Source organism: Trichomycterus rosablanca, chromosome 12 (genome assembly GCF_030014385.1).
Source record: "Trichomycterus rosablanca isolate fTriRos1 chromosome 12, fTriRos1.hap1, whole genome shotgun sequence".
Lineage (NCBI taxonomy): Eukaryota > Metazoa > Chordata > Actinopteri > Siluriformes > Trichomycteridae > Trichomycterus > Trichomycterus rosablanca.
In genome coordinates, this window is record NC_085999.1 from 34,803,523 (window position 1) to 34,822,866 (window position 19,344).

General features: G+C 42.6%; 2 protein-coding genes across 2 annotated transcripts in view; both read right to left on the reverse strand.

Annotated features, from left to right (window-relative positions):
- Positions 1-961, reverse strand: part of znf385b (zinc finger protein 385B) — a 169,668-nt gene extending 168,707 nt beyond the window's left edge. The window contains exon 1 of the mRNA XM_063006133.1: positions 879-961. The gene's annotated coding sequence lies outside the window, so the exon portion shown is untranslated. The remainder of the gene's footprint in view (positions 1-878) is intronic.
- A 9,519-nt stretch (positions 962-10,480) lies between these two features.
- cwc22 (CWC22 spliceosome associated protein homolog) overlaps positions 10,481-19,344 on the reverse strand; it is a 30,651-nt gene continuing 21,787 nt past the window's right edge. The window contains exons 16-21 of the mRNA XM_063006125.1: positions 16,946-17,023; positions 16,598-16,750; positions 15,425-15,552; positions 15,239-15,340; positions 13,757-13,941; positions 10,481-12,515 (exon numbers count right to left, since the gene is read on the reverse strand). Of these exons, the coding sequence (XP_062862195.1) occupies positions 10,798-12,515; positions 13,757-13,941; positions 15,239-15,340; positions 15,425-15,552; positions 16,598-16,750; positions 16,946-17,023 (2,364 nt within the window). The 3' untranslated portion in view covers positions 10,481-10,797. The remainder of the gene's footprint in view (positions 12,516-13,756; positions 13,942-15,238; positions 15,341-15,424; positions 15,553-16,597; positions 16,751-16,945; positions 17,024-19,344) is intronic.

The window sequence follows — 19,344 nt, forward strand, 5'->3', positions numbered from 1 at the left end:
ACTCACACAGCTCACCTGTACTGTCTGTAGCCCACACAGCTCACCTGTATTGTCTGTAACACAGAGCTCACCTCTCACCTGTACTGTCTGTAACTTACACAGTTCACCTGTACTGTCTGTCACTCACACAGCTCACCTGTACTGTCTGTAACAAAGAGCTCACCTGTACTGTCTGTAACTCACACAGCTCACCTGTACTGTCTGTAACTCACACACAGCTCACCTGTACTGTCTGTAACTCACACACAGCTCACCTGTACTGTCTGTAATTCACACAGCTCACCTGTACTGTCTGTAATTCACACAGCTCACCTGTACTGTCTGTAACTAACACAGTTCACCTGTAGTCTGTAACAGAGCTCACCTCACCTGTACTGTCTGTAACTCACACAGTTCACCTTTATCTGTACACCATCCTGTACTGTCTGTAACTCTCTCACACACACAGTTCACCTTTATCTGTACACCATCCTGTACTGTCTGTAACTCACACAGCTCATCTGTACTGTCTGTAACTCACACACACCTCACCTGTACTGTCTGTAACTCACACACAGCTCACCTGTACTGTCTGTAATTCACACAGCTCACCTGTACCTGCACACCATCCTGTACTGTCTGTAACTCTCTCACACACACACACACACACACACACACACACACACACACACACACACACACACACACACACACACACACAAAGTTCACCTGTACCTGTATACCAGTCTTTACTCTCCAACGACCACGTGATTGAAATCGTGTTCATCCCAGCGCGCACCATCCTGTAGTACTGTAGTGCAATAAAACTAAATAAACCGGGATAAACACGGACTAAAGCGGTGTACTGACGTGTAGACTTAAATCCCAGCAGCACTGACCTGTATGAATCAGATTTTATCCTTCAGTGATAAAGTTGATTTCAGCACTTCAGCAAATCAGACCGAGCGAAGCAGAGCAGCTTTCACACTGATAATGTGTGAGCGCGCACGGGCATGTGCCTTTCAGCGACAGCGTGTCACGTGAACGCGCATCCTGACTGCACATTTCTGCTCAGCACTGCAGTCAACACTTTCTTAATAATATTTATTTATTTATTAGGGTTTAACGTCATGTTTTACACACTTTGGTTACAATTATGATATAACAGGTAAATACCGGTAAATACAAATTTTTAATATCAAACACAGTCATGGACAATGTTGTATGCAAAGTGGACCCTTTGACTTACAGATTTAATTGGTTCTGAAGGGCTGTTCTTAAGTCAGAATTTTCGTTAGTTAAACCTGTTTTTCCCATAAGAAATCATGTAAATAGAATTAATCTGTGCCAGACCTCCCAAACACCCCCTTACCTAACCTCTCTAATGTCTTAAATGCTCTTTTTTGTTATAAATACAACTATATTTTCCCTTAATCTTAAATTATAGAATATATAATACTGTAATAAACAAGAATAAACAACAATACACAGTAGTACAGTACTGTACATAAACACACATCACATTTCAGTACAGTACGTGTGCTGTACCATACACCATAATACATTTCCTTCTTTTTTTTTAATAAAATGTATCTACCAGAAACAACTCTCATATTTCTCTATTATTTCCTTCTTTATTTCAATAGTGTTGTATTCTGTAGGTGTAATTACACGAAAGAAAGAATACTTTACTCAGCTATTTCCTTCTTCTCTCTCACTCACTGCCCCCTCTGTCTGATACACAGTGACAGCTACTGGCAGGAGTAATTATACAAAAACAAATGTAATAGATTTGTTAATTTTCTCACCACTACGCTTCCTCTGCACATTCTTTGGGGACATTTTAATATAGAATTTTACAAAACATAAAGAAAACACCGAAAAAACAACAGTGCTACTCACCAAGCCACTGTGCCACCGCTTCCTAATAATACAGTATAATTAAATACAAAATCATATAGTTTCCAAATAAAATCTGCATAAATGAAGTTTTAAAAACCAGACCAAAACATGCATGTGTATTTAATAAGACAGTGTTGGACTGGTGTGTGTGTGTTGCAGTGGTGAAAGATTTTCTCTCAGTAGGTAACTGGTCTGTAATTGCAGGCTACACTTGTGGTCATCCACTAAATATCTATTTTTGAGATAAACACAGGCTTTGTGGGTACCACGCTGATCTCCACCCTTTACTTCTAATAGAGATGGTAGCCAATGAGCCAGAAGATCCAAACTTCTACACCAGGGTTGCCCAAATGCAAGATGTCCTTTTTGGATCCCACTCTAACAGGCCTCTGTCTGTAGCAGGACGATCTCTCTGGCCGAAGATGCCCGCAGGCTAGCACATGGCACCTCCGGCAAAGGTGAAACTGCCAGTACATCGCTCCAGTACATCAGCCAGCTTTTTTGGTTGTTTATTTAGTCAGATTTTTGCATTTTTTACCCATTTCTCACCCAATCTAATGGTTGCAAACCCCCCTCTTGCTTATTCTACCGCCTCTTCGTTAATATGAATCCCCTCTTCGTAGAAATAACAGCTCAAGATGAACTGGGATAAATTTTCACCAGTCCAGATTGTATCTTTGCCAATTTAGATCTTTCAGCCCAAGACTGAACTGTGATTAAAATAACTCAGTTTGGCAGCGAACCACCCAATCTGGCAACACAAATCAGATTCCTATTTTTCTATTTTGGAGCTCATCTGGTGTTTGGAGGAAGCATAGACAGGACAGATGTACAGTGGTGTGAAACACACTCACTGAGCACTTTATTAGGTAAACCATTCTGATACGTCCATTTATTTATTGTTTTATGCTCTATACCTATCGTACAAATGAACTTTGAGGGCATACAACAACTGACTGTAGCCAAGTTGTTGCTCTGTATATCTTTTTACACAGTAGTCTATTTATCAATCAAAATAGACCTTCGTAGGACCCCCACTGACCAGATGTCATTTGGGTGGTGGACCATTCTCAGCACTGCAATGATACTAATATGGTGACAACATGGTAGTGTGTGTTGTTCTGGTATTAGTGTATTAGGTGCAGCAGTGTTGTTGGGATTCTGTTATTACACGTTTTGCCTCCATATTACAGCAACAGTATGTGAAGGGCTCTTTTCTGGTCATTTTCAGTATGACTGTTCCCCAGTGAACAAAGAGAGCTCCACTGCACAGATCCCTGACCTTAACCACAAGACATGAACCTTAACATCTTTGGGAATTGGAATGCTGAATCAGTACCTGACCACACAATGTCCTTTTGACTGAACAAATTTACAGACACAATCTTTTTGTAATGGTTTTGTAATTGGCTGTCCAGGTTTTTAATGGACTGTACAAGCAGATCATGATCAGACGTACACACAATTATGGTCATATGTAGTACGTCCGTTCAGCCCATTATGAGTAAATCCAAAATCCTTACAGCGGTGTCAGTGATGAATGATGTCATTACTAGAGCGAAATGGTTCCCTGATGAAAAAGTACCAAGTATATCACACACACAACCAATCCCACTCTTCAACAGATCCACCAATGCAGCCATCTATTAAATTCATCCATCCCTCCAATCCACTAAACTACTTTTCCACCAAACCACCCATTCTCCCTTCCACCCAACTACCAATCTACTAAACCACCCATTCTCCCTTCCACCCAACTACCAATCTACTAAACCACCCATTCTCCCTTCCACCCAACCACCCTTTAATAGATCCACCAGTTTACCCATTTATCCAATTCATCCAACCCTACAATCCACCAAACCACTTTTCCACCCAACCATCTACTAAACCATCCTAACCACAGATCTACCATTCCAGTTATTAATCCAACCATTGTATCCCCCAATCCACCTATCCTTCCATTTATCCAACTACTGCACCCACCAATCCACCTATCCTTCCATTTACCCAACTACTACATCCACCAATACACCTATCCTTCCATTTATCCAACTACTACATCCACCTATCCTTCCATTTATCCAACTACTACATCCACATATCCTTCCATTTATCCAACTACTGCATCCACCAATCCACTCATCTGTCCATTTAGAAGACCCTGTGCCAGTAAATACTAAAGATTTCTAAATAAAATGCTCAGTACCCCACAGACCATTCATTCAGATACCCCAAGCTTTCAAAAGAGATGGATTAATGGATGAATCGATGGCCTCATTAGGAAGCAAGTTTTAGGTAGTCGGTTTATTTGATTTTCTTTATCTTGGATTGTTTTCACTGAACTTTATCATCCAGATCTCCTGGGCTGGGCCACTAAATCGTTCCAGGTGTGAGTGTGAGTGCTTTTCTTCCACTTCTAGAACTTGCAAATTGAGTCCTAAAATCACGAGGCAAGACTAAGTAGAAAATCAAAAAGAGCTTTGAAATGACTTCCCGTTTAAGAAAGAGGTGTGAAAAATCAGACTCACACTTTTGTCACATGGGTGTGAACGGCTGGTCCTGTTTCCAAAATCATCTCCTGCTAATGGAGTGCAACATTCAGCATTGAGATGATGAATTCAACACAAGCAGCTAAAAATAGATCAAATCTCTCAACAAAGATGATCAGCAGCCGATTGTGGTGGAGTCCCAAGAGGGAAGAATTACACACTTGTCTTATTTATGATTGATAATAGTGTTTGAGTTTAATTGGACCAATCAGAGCCCAGCACTTGATGTAATCAATTATTCCTACCTTCATTACCTGCTAGACGGCCTGTGAAATGCATCAAATTTAGCGTGCAGAAACTATCGCCTCTGGCAATATGACTGTTGACAAGGATCACAAAGAATGACTAAAACTTTTAAACACAAACTGATCTCCTTCGACACAGTATACAGCCATAAGTATGTGGACACCTACTGTAACTGCTTAATTCTGCTATTTTACAAACGTTCATTAATTCATTCATTCATTGTCTGTTTTACCACCGGTTTATCTGATTCAGGGTTACGGTGGGTACAATTCACTGGGCGAGAGGTAGGAAATACCCTAGACAGGTTGCCAGTCACCAGTCTAGACAGGTCACCAGTCCATTACAGGGCAAACACTCACACCTCACACACATACACACATCTAAGGATAATTTATCTATCAATCTCCAAACGGAGCACCCGCAGGAAACCCACACCGACACAAGTGGAACATGCAAACTCCACACAGAAAGAACCCCGGACCGCTCCATCTGAGAATCAAACCCAAGACCTTCTTACTGTGAGGCAACAGTGCTTCCCACCGAGCCACCCTGAACATTCATTCAGATGTCATAAATTAAGCATGAAGCCATGCAGTCTCCAGATCTTAAGAACTTGTGGCACTGTCATAGGATGCCACTTTACTAACAGTCAGTCTGGAGTGGAACTATCTAGGTTAAGCAGTAGGCCGCACAAGCAATTGTAACACAAGAACTATTTACAAGGAACTTTGTGGGTTGAGTTGCAAAACTTAGTACCACATGCAATGTGTAAAGCACCCTGCTGTTGGACTGTAAAGCATTGAAGCAATGGAGGTTCTCTAAAGTGATGATGCTTCACCATCTTCCAGGCTAAATCAGAGTTTTCCAGATGTTTATTTTGGTTAAAGATGAATAATGGTCTGGAGCTGTTTTGGCTGTACAGTTTGGTCCAATATGAACATGCCCATTGTGCACAAAGAGAAGTCATTTGGACAACCAAAGACATTTGTTGACAAGTTTGGCTTGGAGAAAGTCCTGAAGTTGCCATAGATAACAGACCTCACCTCTATCAGACACCTCTAAGATGTTTTAAAACCTCATCATTTAACATTGAGTCTGACCTCATAAATGGCCATAAATTCTCACAGTACAAAATCCTGTGGAAGACCTCTGAAGAACAGATGCTGTTGTAGCTGGAAGAAGGAGCCATATAGTGTCTTAACCATACCATTTAATTATTCTGTCTATCCCTACACACCCTTTTATTTAATTTATTCTTCTGTCCTATCCTTCATCCATCCTGCTCAAAACAAGTGTTGCAACACACACTACAAATTTCTAAACTGTCTTTGAAAGCAGTTGCACCACATTAACTGTTTATTAGGAACTTTGTAGCTTGAGTTGCAAAGCTGAGTGCCACAAGCTATGTGTAAAGCACACTGCTGTTGGACTATAAAGCAGTGGAGGTTCTCTAAAGTGATAATGCTTCACCATCTTCCAGTCTGAGGAATAAATCAGAGTTGCCAGTCTTGCCAGATGCAAAGGAAGACTGTCTGTTTTAGCTGAAGATAAATAATGGTCTGGAGCTGTTTTTGGTTGTACAGCTCATGTGCACAAAGAGAAGTCATTTGGACAACCAGACATTGGTTGACACGTTTGGCTTGGAGAAAGTCCTGAAGTTGCCACAGATACCAGACCTCACCTCTATCAGACACCTTTGAGATGTTTTAAAACATTGATCGTGAGCCAGTCCTCACCATCAGTGTCTGACCTCATAAATAAATGGTCATAAATTCTTAGACACACTACACAATCTTGTGGAAAACCTTCTCTGAGGAATAGATGCTCATAAATATTTTTAATATTCTGTCTATCCCTAAACACTGTTTTGTTAATTTATTCTTCCATGCTATCCAGCATCTATCCTGCTATGGAAGCCTTTCTTCTTTAGACCTTCTTCTATTTACGTAGCTTAAATATTGAAAGTTATATTTCCCTTATACACACTTCTGTTCATTTATCTTGTGTCATCTGCTCGAAATGTATGCTGCACTGTGTCAGTCCACCTATTCATCTATTTATCATAACATTTCTTCACTCGTTCATCCAATTCTTCTATTATTTTCATTTATCCTTCAGTTCATCATCGATCCATCCACCCATTATCATCCATATATGCAGCCGTCTGTTATTCATCCATATATACATCTATAAACCATACTTCAGTTTTATCATTCAGTCCCATTAATCACCCATCCATCCATCCATCTCAGTTCGTTCAAGGTTCCATTAAAGCTCTTATTTATCCATTTTGTACTTCTCCCAGTAAGCCACTCATCCTTCAGTTAATCATTTCTGCTCTTATCAATCCATATAATGATCATTTTCATAATTTTTATTTACACCGATCAGCCATAACATTAAAACCACCTCCTTGTTTCTACACTCACTGTCCATTTTGTAGTTCTACAATTACTGACTGTAGTCCATCTATTTCTTTACATACTTTTTTGCCTGCTTTCACTCTGTTCTTCAGTGGTCAGGACCCCCACAGAGCAGGTATTATTTGAGTAGTGGATGATTCTCAGCACTGCAGTGACACTGACATGGTGGTGGTGTGTTAGTGTGTGTTGTGCAGGTATGAGTGGATCAGACAGCAGTGCTGCTGGAGTTTTTAAATACTGTGTCCACTCACTGTCCACTCTATTAGACACTCCTACCTAGTTGGTCCACCTTGTAGATGTAAAGTCAGAGACGATCGCTCATCTATTGCTGCTGTTTGAGTTGGTCATCTTCTAGACCTTCATGAGTGGTCACAGGACGCTGCCAATGGCACGCTGTTGGCTGGATATATTTTTGGTTGGTGGACTATTCTCAGTCCAGCAGTGACAGTGAGGTGTTTAAAAACTCCATCAGCGCTGCTGTGTCTGATCCACTCATACCAGCACAACACACACTAACACACCACCACCATGTCAGTGTCACTGCAGTGCTGAGAATGATCCACCACCTAAATAATACCTGATCTGTGGTGGTCCTGTGGGGGTACTGACCATTGAAGAACAGGGTGAAAGCAGCCTTAAAAAAGTATGCAGAGAAACAGATGTCAGATACAGTCAGTAATTGTAGAACTACAAAGTGCTTCTATATGGTAAGTGGAGCTGATAAAATGGACAGTGAGTGTAGAAACAAGGAGGTGGTTTTAATATTATGGCTGATCGGTGTATCTCACCATTCATCAATCTTCTCATCATCTTTTATTTATTTTCCCGTTGATCCATTATTCATTCTTAAATTTTATATCATTAGACTAATTTATTCAATAATTATCCATCCATTCGTTTTCTTTTCTTAAATTCTTCCATCACCATTTCATTCCTTCCCTCAGTCTATTCATTTCAATGAAAGGTGTCTGCAATCCTTCCACTTGTTCATGTTGAAACCCTTCTAGCTTTATGGATGTTCAGTTTGTGAATTGTGCTCTTGTATGGTTTGTAGAAGGCTTATGTAACCTTCCTCATGGGGTTTCACAGAGTCTGTTCATCTGTCTAGACATGTTTATCCAAATCGTTCTTCTCTCCAGCAGGCACAGAACACTGGCAGTGGTGTTGCTGTTACTTCAACATATTTGCCCACGGAGCTCCATAGTCTGACTGTCTTTCCCCCGGCAGTTCATGTAGTTTGAAGGAAGGTAAAGGTCCAGAAGAAATGGTTCACCAGAAAGACGTTTATACTGTTTTAAAGGCTTAAGGCACATCAAACGTCTTCAAACGAGCACTATAACGGACTTCCAGATACCCAGTAGAGCCCAAAGCACCCATATATCTGCAATCTCTCAGCTCTCCTTTTGACATCCAGACTACTTAAACTACCTCTATTTTACACGTGATGGCTGCTGTGGGAGCAGAAAGAACAATCTACACACACCCCATTACCTATAAGTACAAAGGAAGGGAGCGTTTCTAGGTCACGTTCATATATAGCAGAGTAAAAGGAGCGTGTTATAAAAGCATGGCGTGCTCTTCACGTGAACCTTAAGGGCAGAGGGAACGCAGATCAGAGTCAGATAAAATCTCAGTGTTAAATAAATAAATAAGCTAGAATAGGAGAGAGGACATGAGCGGGTACAGAGGCTGGCAGGGTGAACACTTTCCTCCCGGAATAATCTACAGAGTAGACAAAATGAACAGGACTCAAAAAGAACCGTGCATTTAAGTAATACACTCACATCCAAGTAAAAACATGGGTCTGTTTTTTCAGGTCAGTATTCACGGGGTTGAAATGTGAAGGCAGTTGGAATTCTTTGATTCTTTACACCAGCCAGCAGCAGATTGTTATAGAGCAGTGGTCCCCAACCACCGGGCCGCCGATGGGGCTATTTATTTCCATGGGCTATTTATTACCGGGCCGCACAGAAAGAATGAATAATTAGAGATTGCTAGAAAAGCAATTTTCACTGCTTCTAATTCAGGTGTTATTGTCTTAATGTCACCCTTAGGTGGGAGCAGCAATATTATTACATCCTCCCGCCCCCGCCGGTCCGTGAAATTATATCTTATATGAAACTGGTCCGTGGTGCAAAAAAGGTTGGGAAACGCTGTTAGAGCACCAGCATGAATGAAAGACCACGCTCCTCTTTCTGTATTCCTAGAGGTGGCACCTCAACCAGACAGTAAGAGGCGCTGTTGTAGCGCCAAGAACGCAATTCTCCAGCTGGGCCTCCCTTCCCCAGACATGACCGTGTCTGTGGAGCACCTGATCAGGCTGGAGGGTCGTGAACCAAAAAATGGGTCACAGAAAAATATTAATCATTACATAACCGCCAAACCCCCCCCGTAAAAATTACGAACAAAATGTAGGTTGCTTGAATAAAAATTTGAAAAAAAATTTCAGCTGCTACTACTATAACTATCCTTTTGTGACTGAATGATTGGAACACAAACTTCTTAGTCCAAGAAACATACATATTTAAGTTTGTTTGATATAAATAACTTTACCATTGATAAAGATGTCGTCAAGATGGTGATTAGCTTTAACCTTTTTATATCAATTATTAACAGTGAATGATCCAGTAGTCAGGAAATAGGACACAGACTGGCAGTTGGCAGAACAAGAAAGAATGAACTGGAAAAGATCTTCAGATATAACGATTTGTCCTCCAAACAAAGATCACAACTGTCCAGTCTGTGCTCTGGTTGTGAAGCTGGACAGTAATAAAAACGAGACAGGAAGAATATCAATGCTTTCAAACATTGGTGATCTAAGCTTGAAGTAAAAGTTTTGGTTGAGGATCTATTTATTTGACTTTTACGCTGTCCAAGAGACTCTTAAATGTCTTCTTTTGACCAAACTGAACACTTTACACTTGGACACTTTATAAGAAGAGCCAATTGATTGGAAGACAGTTATGCCTGGAAAAGTTTAAGGTAAAGGAGGAGGAGGACGACCAGTAAGAAAATGGATGAATACAATTAGAACAATGACCAAGTCATTAAGAAGCCTGAAGACCCAATAGAAGTCAGAATGTTCTGGAGAAACACAATTCACATGGTCACCAGGAGTCTGAATCGACCTGAATGCATTCTAAATGAACAAGCTCACGGTCAGGTGTCCACATACTTTTGATGTATATACTTTAGAGTATTTAATTGGTGAATTTGTTCTCAGCCTGTTAAGAAAAAAACCAGATCTTTATTTACTGTGCTGTGATATGAATTATTTGTTTAAGTACTATTTGAGGAAATCGTTGCCACGATTTTTCTGGTTTCTCACTAAAACCGCAGAGCAGCAACGAAAAAAAATCCAGTCATGTAAAATTGAAACCAGTTCCAGTCCTTTAATCAATTATTTACCCTCCAACACACAAAACATTTGAGGGAAACAGAATCATAAAATACAAAACATGTTCCATAATACAAACAGTCCTCCAAGATTCCATCAGTCCAACGTGGATCTAAAACAGTCACCATGTGAACAGCATACAGAATTCAATGTGGGTCTCTTTAGACTAAATTTCCCATGATGCACTGCTTTTTACAGCACCAAAGCAGTTTGCAGACACAGAGACACGATGAAGGTTTGGAAACAAGAAAGAATAAAAAAAAGACTACAAATATTTGGGTATAACCGTCACTGTTGGCTATCTGCGTCTCCGTGGCGACCGCTCCATGCTCCTGTCCTCCCTCCGCCTGGACTCCCTGTACCGGTTCTCCTTATTCTCCTTGTCCTCACGTTCCACTCCATTTCTGTACGAGTCTCCCGGGTCCTTGCGGCTTCGCTCGCGTGATTTTGACCTTGACCTTTCCCTCTCTCTGCTGCGCCGCTGCTCTCGCTCCTTACGAGAGTCACTTTTAGTTTCCTTTCTGGATGAGTCCTCGTCCTCTCTGCCTTTGTGTTCCCTGTCCTTTCGACTCCCACGTTCAGGTGAGTCTCTTCGCGGCCGATCTTTCATGTTGGGGGAGTCTTTTCGACCGTGTCCTCGTGCCTTGGGTGAATCCTTTCGTCCTTCACGGTCAGGCGAGTCTTTACGTGAACGTCCTCGTGCATCAGGGGAGTCTCGCCGTCCGCTACGGTCAGGTGAGTCTTTACGTGAGCGTTCTTGTGCATCTGGTGAGTCTTTACGTAAACGCCCCCAAGCATCAGGAGAGTCTCTCCTTCCGCCATGTTCAGGCGAGTCTTTGCGTGCACGTCCTCGTGCATCAGGGGAGTCTTTGCGTGCACGTGCTCGTGCATCAGGGGAGTCTTGCCGCCTGGCCCGGTCAGGTGAGTCTTTACGTGAACGTCCTCCTGCATCTGGTGAGTCTTTGCGTGCACGTCCTCGTGCATCAGGGGAGTCTTGCCGCCTGGCCCGTTCAGGTGAGTCTTTACGTGAACGTCCTCGTGCATCTGGTGAGTCTTTGCGTACACGTCCTCGTGCATCAGGGGAGTCTTGCCGTCCGGCCCTATCAGGTGAGTCTTTTCGTGAACGTCCTCGTGCATCAGGGGAGTCTCGCCGTCCGGCCCTATTAGGTGAGTCTTTTCGTGAACGTCCTCGTGCATCAGGGGAGTCTCGCCGTCCGGCCCTATTAGGTGAGTCTTTTCGTGAACGTCCTCGTGCATCAGGGGAGTCTCGCCGTCCGGCCCTATCAGGTGAGTCTTTTCGTGAACGTCCTTGTGCATCTGGTGAGTCTTTGCGTACACGTCCTCGTGCATCAGGGGAGTCTCGCCGTCCGGCCCTATCAGGTGAGTCTTTGCGTACATGTCCTCGTGCATCAGGGGAGTCTCGCCGTCCGGCCCTATCAGGTGAGTCTTTTCGTGAACGTCCTTGTGCATCTGGTGAGTCTTTGCGTACACGTCCTCGTGCATCAGGGGAGTCTCGCCGTCCGGCCCTATCAGGTGAGTCTTTAAGTAAACGCCCCCGAGCATCAGGGGAGTCTCTCCTTCCCCCACGTTCAGGCGAGTCTTTACGGGCACGTCCTCGTGCATCGGGGGAGTCTCTCCGTCCACTGCGGTCAGGCAAGTCTTTGCGTGAACGTCCTCGTGCATCCGCCAAATCTTTACGTGAATGTCCTCGTGCATCAGGCGAGTCTCTCCGTGCGCCACGCTCATCAGACGAGTCCCTTCGTCTTCCACGCTCAGCCGAATCATTTCGTCTGCGCCCTTGTGTGTCTGGCGAATCTCTTCTCGCTCGATCTCGCGAAACAAATGAATCTTTTTGTGACTTTTCCTCTCCTCTTCTGCGCTCCTCAATAATCTGATCCTGCTTTTGGTTCCCACGTTTTTTGCTGTGCCTCTCCCCTAGAGCAGGAGTGTGTTTGGAGCTTTTCTGCTTGTCTTTCTTTCCATGCCTGGACGCTTTTTTACCTCTCTTGTCTGCGTCTGCAAAAAAAAAAAGGAATAATGAAAAGAATTAGAAACCAGGCCAGTGACTTCTGAAAGCGGAGCAAAATAATCATCAATATGTAAAAGCAACGAGCACAAGCAGTGATCATAAACGATAATTGACCAGTTTTAAATATTAAATATGCAACTGCAAAGAACACACTTTTAGAAAAGCAGAGACACACACCCGGCTATTCGTCTACCTAGGGGAAATTTAGAGAAGCCAATCCACCATCTGCATGCTTTTGAAAAGATGGGAGAAAACCAGAGTACCTGAGGGAACCCCACCTGAACATAACCCCACATTAACAGCTTATTTATTATTACTATTAATAAAGATTGAGCTGGAACCAGGAGCCAATTCAGTGCTGGGCAACACCCTGATGATGATAAGTAACCACTTACTGACATGTTAAAATGTTCGCCATTTTAAATGTCATTTCCAACAGCTGATTGGTAGTTTCTCACACCTCAGCACTGCTGATAAAGAAATCTGATGTTCTGAAAAATGTTTTGACTGAATAGACACAGATTCCCACGGACATAGAATGGCTGAAATAGCCACATTACATTTACATTTTCAGCATTTAGCAGACACCTTTATCCAATGCGACTTACATTACAGTTATAGTATACAGTGTGAGCAATTGAGGATTAAAAGCCTTGCTCAAGGGCCCAAGAGCAGCAACCTGGTAGTGGTGGGGCTTGAACCAGTGACCTTCTGATTACTAGTCCAATACCTTAACCACTAGGCTACGACTTGTCCACAGGTCGCAAAAGTCATTATTATAATGTCATTTGTTTCTGAAATTGAACGTCCAACAAGCTCGTGGTCAGGTGTCCAAATACATTTGGCCATATAGTGTACTTTGGTAGAAGGCAATAATTTAGTGGTTTGTGATGGGGCTGTTGGTTCCTGGGAGAGACGGGTGGCCGTTTTCATTGGGAAGGGTCCAGTATCCTGTTTTAAAGACACTGGTAGGCCTGGACCCGTGCACTGGGGGAAAGACTGATGTATTGTAGACGGCTTAAAACGTAGTGCTACTTATTTTAAAGCTTCACAAACGTTTACATGGATCTTAGAAAACAGTAAAACAAGTTGAATATGAATGTGGCTGTTTCCTAATTGGTGGTTGTAAATAAAATAGTGGTAAGATCTAGAAATCCCAGTAAGACCAGTTAAGAAGGACTGCTAATAAAAACCTTTTTTTTTTACAAGCCCTGGGTTCAATAGCTACCTGAGGAGTTGTCCGAGTCGCTGGAGCTGTCCGAGTCACTATTACTGCTGTCACTATCAGAGGAGGAGGAGTCCGACGAAGAGGAGGAGGAGGAAGAAGAGGAGGAAGAGTCTGACGATTCCACGTCCTGATTCTGGGTCATGATCATCTTAGGAGCGTTCTTCAAGTGCTCTCTCAGCTCGTCTCTGTTTGAAGAGAGTGAAAGTAGAGACAGAAAGAAAGAAAAAGTAAAAAAAATGAACAAGAGCACAAATTCTACATTTATTTAGAGCCATGCGTCATGTAGTCTGGACACTTTAAAATACTGCCACTGTAGTGCATGTACACAACGTCCCAAAGATGAATCTGTATTTAATGTTTTCATTGATCAACACTGTATTTATCTAAACAAATTAGAATGTGAGGACCAAAACACACTCAAAACTGAAATTTTAGATAATGGTTCACCACTTTGTGCCAAACCTTCTGATTGAAATGTTCAGTTATTTCTAAAAAAGATTTTCTCAACAAAGCATTGCAAACAGTTTAGATCCTTCACCATCTACAGTACATAATATAGTTAAAAGATCCAAGAACTTTAAATACAAATGCAATAACCAGTTGTTTAATAAGAAATCTAAGCAGTGATGGATTCAACCAGTGCATGACTGGAGAAATGGGGGCGAGGCTTGAACTTACACCGATCAGGCATAACATTATGACCACCTTCCTAATATCGTGTTGGTCCCCCTTTTGCAGCCGAAACAGCTCTGACCCGTCGAGGCATGAAGTCTGATACCTTTCTATCAGAACCACCATTAACTTCTTCAGCAATTTGAGCTACAGTAGCTCGTCTGTTGGATCGGACCACACGGGCCAGCCTTCACTCCCCACGTGCATCAATGAGCCTTGGCCGCCCATGACCCTGTTGCCGGTTCACCACTGATCCTTCCTTGGACCACTTTTGATAGATACTGACCACTGCAGACCGGGAACACCCCTGTCAAGGGCTGCAGTTTTGGAGATGCCCTGACCCAGTCATCTAGCATTACAATTTAGCCCTTGTTAAACTCGCTCAAATCCTCACGCTCGCCCATTTCTCCTTTGAGGATAAAATGTTCACTTGCTGCCTAATATATCCCCCCCACTAACAGGTGCCGTGATGAAGAGATAATCAGTGTTATTCACTTCACCTGTCAGTGGTCATAATGTTATGCCTAGTTCATGTATAAACAATATGATTCCTAAAACTATATATAAAAATGGAGTTGTAACGTTTTGTTGGTCAATGTTTGGATCTCAGTTCTCAGACCACGATCTTCACGCCTGACCAAAGAGAATGGCCTAAACAGCCAAATCAAGCCAACACTATAACACTGACTTAAGCCAAAATGGGCGGGGCTAAAGTAATTAATTTACTATCGTCCATAAAAATGATTATCAGTGTAGATGTCTACAGAAAAAACTCATCAGCCAGTTTACTAAAACAGAAGCTGTTCTTACGTGAGTCCACCAAGGCCGATGGAGGTGAAGAAGTTGATGGCGAATCTGGTGTTCCTCGGGTTATCGCGAGGGAACAGGCCCTCAAAGAAAGGCTGCAGAGTCCTGCACAGAAAACATACAGAATGATCAGATGTTCTTCTCACCAAGAGTATTCAATTCCATCTAAATAAGGACGTAGTTCCTCACATGTCCTTGAGTCTCTCGTTGAGTTTGGGGAGTCCCATGTAGGCACACAGTTCCTGAAACAGGATCTTCACGAAGATACGGCTGGATGACGTTGTGGTCTCCTCGCTCATCCTCATACACTCCAGAACCTGAGGGGTCACAGAAAGATCCACAGAGTCAAACTTTGTATTAAAACAGGATGAAACATTTCAAGTTTCTTGATGTCAAGATGTCAAGTTCACATTCAACCGGTCTACACTTATTAGTCAAAACATGCAAACCCTCCGCTTAATATGCAAGCAAAACAGCTCTGACTTGCCTGGACATGGACTCAACATGATTATGTTTTTAATCATAAGTTGGGTCATCTACCCGGCCTTTGCTTTAGCCCTACAGGAGCAGGACTGTCCATCCCTGCCTCAGTCATAAAAATGTATGTTGATTCAGGTAATCCTGGTTTGCTGTCATTCTGCCTCTCACATACGATCACTCAGGATAGTTGACTATACATCACAGGAAGACACACATATATACACACACATGTACATACACACACATACATACATACACACACACACACATTCACCTATAGGACAATTCAGTGTCTCCAATTAATCTGACTGCATGTTTTTGGACTGTGGGAGGAAACCAGAGCACCCGAAGAACACCCACGCAGACACAGGGAGAACATGCAAAGTCCGCACAGAAAGAACTCTGACCGCCCGGCTTGGGGCTCGAACTCAGGACCTTCTTGCTGTGTGGCGACAGTGCTACCCACTGAGCCACCCCCTGGTTAAGGTTCTACACCAGTAATTCAAAAGTTGCATGTTCAAGCCTGATCCTTGCCCAGTTGCCACTGTTGTTCCCCTAAGCAAGGCAATCAACCCAGCTGATCTGTATAAAAGCGCCTGCTAAGTGTCGTAAATGTAAATCAATACAGAAACATAAATAATTCTTCTAACTTCGTAGGAAGGCTAGCACATACTGCTTTATACCAGCCAGAAATGGATTCCTACACAGGACAATGCCATTCTTTACGTATTCTATAGCTGCACTATACAGTTGCTGCAGTGGCAAGCTAATGATTCCTGGTCTGATCTTTTGAGTTGTTTTGATGAGCAGAATTATAGACAGACGGATGCGATACATTAAGCACTGCTGAATCAGCTGACGGCTTAAAAGTGAGTCACTTACGCTCCAGGGTACGGAGTCGGTATAGAGGAGGTGTGCAAACATCCGGGCCACGTTCCGCAGTTTGTTGGTCTCCAGTCGGTGGATGGTTTCATACTGCTCCTGAAAAATCCCCTCAAAACTCTCCATGTACTCTTTCTTCAGCAAACAGAACCTCTGTGTGGAGAGAATGAAGGAATAATGACTACTAGATACACAAAGAGCCAGGATTAGGGCTGCAAGTCGTAGTCAGTCTTATAGCTATAATGAAAATGGGTGGACAGAATGGAAGGCAAACAGACTCCCAGATGGATAGAAAGACAGTCAGAAAGAAAAAATAACAAAGATAATACAAAAATATATCATTCCTACCCCGGCCAGCAGGCCGAAGAACTTCTCATAGGTTCTCTGTTGGGCACAGCAGTCCACAATCATGTTACACAGCTCCTTCTGCAAACACACACACACACAAACATCAATTAAACGTCAACACACTCCAAAAACTGAAACACATAAGACTGGTGTTAAGTCACATTTCCATCCAAACAAGTGCAACACTTTATTAAAGACCCTTTCCTGTTCCAGCATGACTGTACCCCTGTGCACAAAACAACGTCTATAAAGACATAAACATATAGGGTGTGTTCGAAAACCTAGTGCGCTCTCTACATAGACGCATTTTACGTCATTCTACGCTCCCGAGAAGAAGGCTGTTCGAAATCCTAGACACCTTAAAATGCTCCCTAATAAGGTACCTTAAATCTGAATGGTATTTTGTCTGAATAATGAAGAAGCATCCGATGCTGCCTTAGCGGTGAAGGCAATCCCAGAAATCAGTGCGGCACGACTTTTCTTACAGGAAAATATAAAACATGGCGGACGGTGCGGAGCAACAAACAGAGTTCTTTTCAAACGTAAATAAATTATTGTTGATTTTTAATTTGCATAAACGTGCACAAACGTCATTAATTCGCAAATTCGGGCTTGTCAGCAAATTTAACCCATTTCGATACACAGAGGGAGACGTTAGCTGGCATGCTAGCGCGTTGTGCCACCTCAGCCCATTGGTTTGAATGGGATGAGGCCAACTGCGTTAGCTTAGTAAGCGAAAACTGATGGAATTGCTTTGTCTAAGTAGTGCGTTCGACCTGTCTTATAAGTCAATGACTTATTAGAATCCTCTCTACTTAGGCAGCTGCCTATGTAGACAGTAAGACAGCAAGGCAGCTCACTAGGTTTTCAAACACACCCAAAGAAAAGGTTTAATGTAATGAGACTACAGTGTCCTGCACAGAGCCCTGACCTCTACTGAGCAGCTTTGGAATGAACTGGAACATCATTTGAGGCTTCCTTGACCAAAATCACTTCCCAGCCACAGAAATGCCCTTTTGACTGAATAGGCACAAATTCCCACAGACATACATGTTATAGCTGTAAAGATATAACACATAAGTCACTCATTTTTTTTTTTTTTTCATATCCAACAGGGTATGGTCAGGTGTCAGGTGGCTATAAAGCATACAATACCCCTGGAGGACGATCAGAAAGGTGCTTGGTATGAGGGACGGAGGCAGCGCTTAACAAACCCAAATCTCCACCTGGCTCAGCAGTGACAGGGCTGTAAAGATGTCTGAGCGTGTTCAGGTGGATCATTAGCTCCGCTGCGTAGCGATCATAAGTATCAGGAGCAGACTAGAAATGGATCCTCTGAGAGATGTTGCAGGCCAAATTAAATCCAAGGGCAACATTTGGCACTCAGACTGGATTTCGGATAGACCTACTTAAAGCTATAAAAAAATTTTCTGAACGTACTATTTAATGTCTAATGCGGTGCTATTAGGGATGCAAATTTCGTTTCACGGATAACTGACGAGCTTATAGCATCCCATTAAATTATAGAAGACATCACAGCGCTTCAGAACAGCCTGGAGCTGTAGAACAGTAAGAGGAACATAAACACTGTGAGCAGAAACAGTTTGGCATCCAGAATGTCGTATTTTAATACAGTCAGTAGCAAAGAGTTCATTACAAGCGCTAACGGAACATGCTCATAAAGAACAGAAGTGTAGCAGACATGTTCAACTACGTCATATAAACAATTCATGTGATTGGTCAGCAGCAAACTGGGTCAGTTTATTTATTTATAAGTCAGGTTAGACGGTAGTTATTGGTTACACAAGATTCATCAGTTCAAATTTTAATATCGAGCACAGTCATGGACATTTTTGTATCTCCAATTCACCTCACTTGCACGTCTTTGTACTGTGGGAGGAAACCGGAGCTCCCATAGGAAACCCACACAGACACAGGGAGAACATACAAACTCCTCACAGAAAGGACTCAGACCGCTCCACCTGGGAATCAAACCCAGGACCTTCTTGCTGTGAGGCGACAGTGAAACCCCCCGAGCCACTGTAAAACTGGGTCAAAGTTTGAGTCATCAGATTAAACACTGAGTTCAGCTGCAAGCGGTAAAAACCGAACATCAAAGCAACACTCGGTCTATACAAAACAATAACACAGGCACACAAAAGTGGTTTTGCTGCAATCATGTGAAGTATTAATGCATTGAAAAGGGGGTCCCTGTTTTAGAAAGAAATACAATACATATGGCCAAAAGTATTTGGACACCGGACCAGGTGCTTGCTGGACATCCCGTTTCAAAAACATATGGTATTATAATACAATGACCTCTATGTGATCTTTTCAGCCATAACAGCAGCAGCTCATCTCAGAAGGATTTTCACAATATTTTGAAGTACGTCTGTGGG